Below are 8305 nucleotides of genomic sequence, written 5' to 3'. Positions count from 1 at the left end.
GATAATTGCATTTCATTTTCATTCTGTTTAATATTCAACAAGTTGAACAGATAATCCACCCTAACCCCGCTACTTGGTATCGGTATCGGTATCGGCGAGTACCCAAACTCAAGTACTCGTATTTGTACTCAGTCTTGAAAAAACTGGTATCGGGACACCCCTATTTCTCATACTTACTTTTATTGACTATAGTCTTATCAGGTCAAACAGTAAACAATAGTGTTTACTGTTTGACCTGATAACACTTTTTAAGAATCCACATTACAAAAAAAGTAATAAAAGTATGTATGGTTCATTCTAGCATTGTATCAGGTAAGGGTTAGTATCAGTATCGTATTGAAAGTTAAATTTTTGGATCAGGACAGCACAACTGAAAAGACTTTGAGTTCACCAATCCAAAAAATAAGGCCTTAATTAWCCATAAAATGTCTTAAATCAATCTTTCAGAAGTATTAAAAATGTCAGCATTGTAAGTAGAATAATTGTAATTCGTCTCAAATATTAAAGTAATTAGGAACGTTTATTTTTAGAAATAATTTACAGAATGCTTCTTGCAGTTTATGTTGAAAATTCTTATTTGATAAACTTGTCGCCAACTGTTTTTTTTATTTTTATTAATGCTTATTGTAAAGTTGGTGTTAAATTTCATTTCAAGCGGCATTAAAAAGTCTTAAATTTAACTTGTGTTAAGCTGTAGTCCCTGCCGGTGGTCAGCGTTGAGGTCTTGTGGTTTTGAGCAGTGGTGGGCAGCACTAATCTAAATATCAGTTGCACTAACCCTGAAGCACTAACGCAAATATTTAGGTCCCCTAATTCTAAAGCACTAATAAATGAATAACAAAACCTGAAAAATTACCTCAATAAATCCAGTAAAAACAAAATATACGTTATTACTTGTCAAGATTACTTAAGTTGCTTATGCTGGATCCATATTCATTTTTTGGCTAATATCGGACCAATATCCGATACTGCTATTGGATCGGGACACCCACTTTTAAGACTTTTTAAAGATCCACGTGAACCCAGCCTTTGGTTAGACAGGAATCTGTGACATAATTCAAGACCATACCAATGCTTAGAATCATGCAACAAAAAAATGTTTTTTTTTGCACAAATGTGATTTTTCCTTCCTAAAACCATTTTTGCCAAGTCAGCTGTTGACCACAAAAACCAATCAGCTCAACGTATTTTTACCCAAATTAAAAGAAAAGAAATAACCACAGCTTCTTTAWGTGCTTCAAGTCTTCCAGTTTCACTTCCCGTCCAAGTTAAGATACCTGTGATTTCCCTCCATTGTGTTGTCAGGCAGATGACAAACCATTTTCRCAGTGGAAGAGCCAAACCAAAGCCCGTTTTCCTGCCAACAGCAGCTRCTATGGCAGCACGGTGGGAGGCCCGCTTTATAGGAGCAGGTCACGTCTTTAAAAGGGCAATTGGGACATTTCTTCTAAGCTGTGCTAACATTCAATCGCCTGTAAGTGAGTGTCATTTGGACTGAGGAAACGCTCAATCAAAACACCCAAACTGCTGTGGTTCAAAAGAAAAATACCCAAGAAAGGGGATATTGTTGTCAATCCTTACGCTTTGCAGTAAATTCCTTTAACAGGAGTTTATTTTTAAAAAGTGTGAGCTGAATCATCGGCAAACAACTGGGTGTACCCTAATCCTCCACCTCTGCACAACTGGATCCACATGTGCAGCCAAACCGGCACTCATTAAGGCTCCGTCTACTTTCTGGAGTTTGAAAWTTTGAAAATCAAGAGCCTCACTGAGAGGAGAGAAAGGAATGGAGAGGAAGGGAGGGGAGGAGGGCGATCACRCTCCAGTGCACAACTTCAAAAGGAACTTTCAGAGAAGTGATGGAGCACATGGGAGACCTTAAAAAAAACCCTGCCAGGCAAGCCAAGTACAGGACAGGACAGACATTTAGCCTGTATCCAGATCCACDTCAAAGCTTCAGAACAGAATAAAATACAACCTTATTTTGACCCTTAGCAGAGAATTTACATCGCTGCAACAGCAGAGGTGTTGATCACGATGTAATGCAAGACATTTTCATGTAGATGCTAAAGAGTAAAAAAGAAAAACGAATGGATAATTAGGTATATCTGTAAAAAAAGAAAACTACCAAATGAATTAGGAAACCAATGCAAAACAATCAGGTTTGTTTCTGATTTTCCTAGAATGTAAGAATGAACAGTTTTGTTTTATCCTATAATCTACTGACAGCATTTCTTCCACATTAAAAAAAAGCCTTTACAGTGTTCAGCTACACAATATGACAAACAGTCAAAATAGGTGCAAAGTAACACATCGCAGTGTTTTAACTGAGAAAGAGAYCAGGAATAAATATTTGGTGCAACAACTCTGATTTTTTAATCCCAGCTTTGAAGCATTTTGCCACGATGGCTAGCAGGCTTTCACTGTTGCTGTTCGGGGACTTTCTGCCACTTCTGGAGTAAAAAACTCAATCAGATCAGCTGCTTGATGGTGTCTGACCATCCATCTTTCTTTTGATTATATTTAATAGAGTTCAAGTCTGGATCTGACAGTGCTGCATGCACACCTGAACCCCACTGAAAACCTCAAAACTGAACAGGGTTGTATGAAAATATTGCTATACTAAAATATCAATGTTGTAAGAAGATGTGTGAAATGCAGTTCTCCCTGTTGTTCATTGTTCTTCTGATGGCATAAAATAAACCAAACTCAATCAGATTTTATGCATATCAACATACCATGACGTTCTCATTATATTTAGTTTTTTAAATTATATTTTTAAATAAAATGAAATGGCAATATATCATCTTGCTTATAGTATCGTGATATATCGTGACCCTTGTGTCTTGATATGATATATTGCGATATAGATATCATGACCATTGTGTGGTGATATATCGCAATACATCATGACCCTTTTTGTCATAATATATCATGATACATCGTGACCCTTTTGTCATGATATATCATGATACATCGTGACCCTTGTCATGATACATCACGATACATCATGAGCCTTGTGTCATAATATATCACGATACATCGTGACCCTTGTGTCATAATATATCATGATACATCGTGACCCTTGTCATGATACATCACGATACATCGTGAGCCTTGTGTCATAATATATCATGATACATCGTGACCCTTGTCATGATACATCACGATACATCATGACCCTTGTGTCATAATATATCACGATACATCATGACCCTTGTGTCATAATATATCACGATACATCGTGACCCTTGTGTCATGATATATCACGATACATCGTGACCCTTGTGTCATAATATATCACGATACATCGTGACCCTTGTGTCATAATATATCACGATACATCGTGACCCTTGTGTCATAATATATCACGATACATCGTGACCCTTGTGTCATAATATATCACGATACATCGTGACCCTTGTGTCATATCATGATACATCGTGACCCTTGTGTCATAATATATCACGATACATTGTGACCCTTGTGTCATTTCACGATACATTGTGACCCTTGTGTCATAATATATCATGATACATTATGACCCTTCTGTCATAATATTTCACGATACATCATGAACCTTGTGTTGTGATATGACATATCGTGATGTATCATATCAAGATCCTTGTGTGATGATATATCACAATACATCGTGACCCTGGTGTTGTGATATATCGCGATATAGCATATTGTGAGTACTGTATCATGATATGCATTGAATCACCAAATCCATAGCCCTGAAACTGAACCCTTCTTTCCTTCACTTAAATTTTTACTTTTTAACTCCTCATGCATGGTCAATGTTTTTTTTATTTTTTCCCAATTACTTTTGAGTCACTACTAGCTCTGTTTTTGTAATATAACGTATCCTATTGCTGCTATTGTTTTTAGACTTTTCCTCGTTAGAAAAGATTTGGCTCAGGTGATCGCCTCATTAAACAGATTGTGTTGGAAGTCACCAAAGAATGGACCTGAATGGGTGTCAAGCTGATTTTGAAAACAATTGTTAGAAGCGACCATTTGTTCCAGAGCTGTAGAATACATTAGAATAAAGACATTTGTTGTAGTTAAAAGAATGCAGACAGTTTTATACAACTTGTTTTGGTGATTTTGGACGCGGAGGACCTAAGCTCGCAAAACAATCCCAGACTTCCAGAGACAGTTTACCAATAAACTCCCAACAGTTTCACAAAACTGGACCATAAACCACGTGCATCCAACAACGGGCCAAGCTTTGCCCCCAATRAGTCACTGATAACCATTCAGAAACTGGACTTTTTGTTTCCCACTCACCCTGATTCTCCTCATGGCAGCAACAATCTCCACTCTGCTGCTCGGCCTGGCCACATCCAGACTGCCGATGTACTGAAGGAAGGAGGAACAGGAAATATGACAAGTAGAATAAGTTTATTATTGGGGGGGAAATTAAAAAAAAACTGGCGTGCACTTTATGTTTACTAAAAACAGCTGAAGTGTCGACCTCAAACAGGAGCTAATCGTGCGTAAAYTTTAACTTGAGTTTCCTGGAAACCAGAAAGTCTTGGTTCTGTCTGCAGATGTCTGACTCAGACGTTTGGTGCGTGAAACAGATGTTGTCTGACTGTAAGGACAGACATTTCAGCTGCTTTCAGTTCACACTGAATTCACCTTTGCCTCGAAGTTGATCCCATGCTGGAACGCTTCCTCGTTGTGCAACGGGATCCTCAGATCGTGTCCATCATCCACCAGGTTGTATTTGGTTCTCCCGGGCATTTTCCAATAATTATATCATCCACTCTGCATACGAAGGGTGAAGYCGCATCAAGCCGGGGTAATTAATGGTGGTAATCCAAGCAGAATAATCCCAGATCCGGTCATAACGCAGCGAGGCGTTCCTCCTCCGCCGCCGCCTCGGAGCAGCTGAGAGTCGGGCAGAACTTCAGCGGCGCTCCGGTGAGGTGAGCCTCCGCTCCTGCGGGGGGGGGAAGTGAAATAAGCTCCGACAAGACAGAAGGTGAAAAGAGACGACGTGACGCGGCCACACGGGCGGCTCTTCCCGGACTTTTTTTCTTTTTCCCTCCCGGGTTGAGTGTGGAAGTTGCTGGTCGCGTCGGTCCTGCCTCCGGTTCTGGGCCGACTCCCACCGCCGCGCGGAGGGACGTTTTGATTGGAGGAGTCCGGGGATCCCACCTGTTTCCATTGGAACAGGGGCGCACCGCTGCGCGCAGGAGGAGGGGCTCAGACCTCTGGTACCTGCCCCCCTCCTCTGCCCCTCCCCTCCTCCAAACACACAAACACACCCAGAAAAACACACAAACAGGTGTCACTCACCAAACTTTGACTTTGTGGAAAAAACAGAGTTGTCACACAAAATAAAATAAAAACAGCCTTTATTTACCTGTCTGCTTTGGCTTTTTAAACTATTTATTATTATTTGTTTTATAGAATCAGAATCAGTCAGAATATCTTTGTCATTTCAACAAGTGCAAATTCTCTTACGTTGTCGGATATAAACAGGATAAAGAAAGGTGTAAAAAGTATTTACGAGTTGACATTGTATGGGGAGCCAGGTGTAAAATAAAAYGTTAGAAAAATATTTAGCTTAATTTCTAAGAGTTAAAGATTGTCCACTAACATCATATTATTAAGCTCACTTTTCTTACATTTTTTTTACTAAATGTTAAATTAAAATGTTAAAAAATATATCTAAATATTAAACCCTGAATCTAAATGCATACATGTCAATTTGTACGGTAAGTTATAAGGATTTTACGTCGTTTTGCAGGTATACGGACGTATAGAGCAAGCTCACAAATTTTTTTTTCAAGTCTTACGGATTTTTTCTAATCCACATTTTCAAATTTATTTAACATGTCAGAGCCTGTAGGATGATTTAAAAAACAATAACATCAATAACATGCTTCGCAGCAGGTGCTTTCTTATCCGCAGCCAACAGACCCCCACCCCCCAGTGTAAATTTTTTGCAAAATTTACAGATTTTGAGGATCTTTATTCTGGTAAATATCCAAAGAGGTTGACTTATATGTAAATGTAGTTAAAAACCTAAATGTTGACGTTTTCATTTGGGGATTTCAAAATGAAACACAGCCTTTGCTTTTGGTGCTCGGCTCTTACGATGTCATCATCTTGCGACAATACCAACTGCTAACACTGCTAACGCTACTAATGCTTCCCTACAACATATCAAAACATGCAGTTGTGGCCGGTGTCCGAGCGAAACGTCAAACTGCTGGACCACAGGTACCACCCATATTGTTTTCAGTGAAGACATTTTGAATTTAGATTTTAAATGCCATCTTTAGCTGKGTTAGCAGTGGCTAGCGTTGACGTTTGTCGCGGGAAAATGACATCATCCTGTTAGCTAATGCTAACTGCGGCTAACATCTTTAATGTGGCTGCTGCAAATGCAAATTTGATGTCTTGTAGGGAAGAGTTCGCAATGCATTGCAAGTGTTAGCAGCATTAGCACTGTTAGCAGTGTTAGCAGTGTTAACAGAAGATTTCCTAACAAGAGCTGACTTAAAACTTAGATGTTTAACAATAACTTTACATTTAGATTCACTCCTTTATATTGAGAATTTAATATTTAGATATAMTTTTAAACATCGAAATTTAACATTAAGTTAAAATTTTAATAAAATGTGAGAATAGTGAGCTTAATAACAAAATGATAGTGGAATTTTTAACACTCAGAAAGYGAGCTAAATAATAAAAACTGTGTAATTGAGATTTTGTTTAACATTTTACTTTACACKTGGCACCCATTGAATTACACACAGCTCACTTTTCACATTTTAAGGGTTGTTTTTACTTATTTCTAAAAATAAAATAAAAATAAGTAATACCTGGAAGGTGTTATGTGGTATTTGTGAATAAAACCAAGCAGCCAATCATGTTTTCAGTTAAAGAACATGTTAGGGTTTTACAGGTGAGGACCAAACTCCTGAGCAACTCTTAAAAAGGCCAAGGCTGCCAACTAGTGGCCGCATGTGCCATTACACCCTGAAGGAGCTCCTGTGTTTGTTTCCATCTGTCCTGGGAGCAGAGAGGCCGGTGGTCCCAGGCGGTTAGACGAGGGGAAGTGGGGCAGAACAAATTCACATTCCCGTCACCTCTTTGGAGAGATACAAAGTAACTGCTCCTAATAACATCCTCAGGGTGAAGTAGCACATGACCACATGGATTTGGCTCAAACGTAGCTTCAAATATTTCAAACCTGTGCTGAGATCTCTATTTTTGATCATTTTGCATTATAGCTGTTTTTTTTTTATGTGGTGAGTAAAAAAAAGCATATTATAGGGCGTCAAGTGTAAAATAAAATGTTTAAAAAATCACTAACATAACTTTCATTATTTAGTTCACTGTTCTTACATTAAATTTTTTACTAAATGTTAAATATAAATCTTAAAATATATTTTTAAATAAATCCAAAATCTAAATGTTTAAATTTAAATTCAACCTTAAACCTTAAATGTTGAAGTTCACATTTAGGTATTTTGGAATGGAATGCAGCCTTTGGTGTAAGGGCTCGGCTCATGCTATGATGTCATCATCCTGAGACAATAGCAACCGCTAGCTCTCCAATGCAGCTAAAGCTTCCCTACAAGACATCAAACTTGCCGATGCAGTCGGTGTTTGAGTTGCACTTCAAACTGCTGGACCACAGGGACCACCCATATTGTTTATATTATTTTTAGTAGCATTATGGGCACGACACACAGGGAGTGACAAATCACAGCGATTAACGTCTGTCATCGCAACCAGGGTGAAACCTAACACACGAGACGCGATATTGCGAATCGTGCTCTCGGGTCGCTTATCTTCACGAAATTAATTGGTTCTTCTACAGCTTATTGGTGGTTCACAAAAAATGGGGGGGGGTTGATATTATTGAAAAACGAACAAACGCCAAGATACGATTTTATGAGGTAAAACTTACCAGAAAACATCACACTGGCACCAACAACTTCCCATAAAGCTGTCTATTTTTAGTAATCCCTTGGTGAAGGGTCATAAATTGTAAAGTTTGACAGCTAAAATAACGTTGAAAGTGTTAGCTAACTGCAWTGTGTGGCACACTCTCCTCTCATTGGTCAGTCAATGAAACCCTCACTGATTGGTTGTACGCCAAGCGACAGCGACAAAAGTTGAACATTTTTCAACTTTAAAGGGCTCGACACACGGGAGGCGACGTCGCTCGCTCTCCATTCATTTCCTATGGAGCCTGTGCAGTGAAGCGACAAAAGCTTGCCCTCTTCCATCTAAGCGACCGGCGGTTTTCTTTTTGGTTTTCTTTTAACAATGG

General features: G+C 38.8%; 1 protein-coding gene across 1 annotated transcript in view; it reads right to left on the bottom strand.

Moving 5' to 3' along the window:
* Window positions 1-5257, bottom strand: part of LOC106526006 (carboxyl-terminal PDZ ligand of neuronal nitric oxide synthase protein) — a gene marked incomplete in the record, with an annotated part of 267121 nt that extends 261864 nt beyond the window's left edge. The window contains 2 exon segments of the mRNA XM_014020429.1: window positions 4294-4365; window positions 4648-5257. Coding sequence (XP_013875883.1) covers window positions 4294-4365; window positions 4648-4752 — 177 coding nt within the window.
* Window positions 5258-8305: the final 3048 nt, after the last annotated feature.

Source organism: Austrofundulus limnaeus, unplaced genomic scaffold (genome assembly GCF_001266775.1).
Source record: "Austrofundulus limnaeus strain Quisiro unplaced genomic scaffold, Austrofundulus_limnaeus-1.0 Scaffold252, whole genome shotgun sequence".
Taxonomy (NCBI): domain Eukaryota; kingdom Metazoa; phylum Chordata; class Actinopteri; order Cyprinodontiformes; family Rivulidae; genus Austrofundulus; species Austrofundulus limnaeus.
Note: the sequence above shows the minus strand (reverse complement) of the source record. Positions and strands in the feature narration are given on the sequence as shown.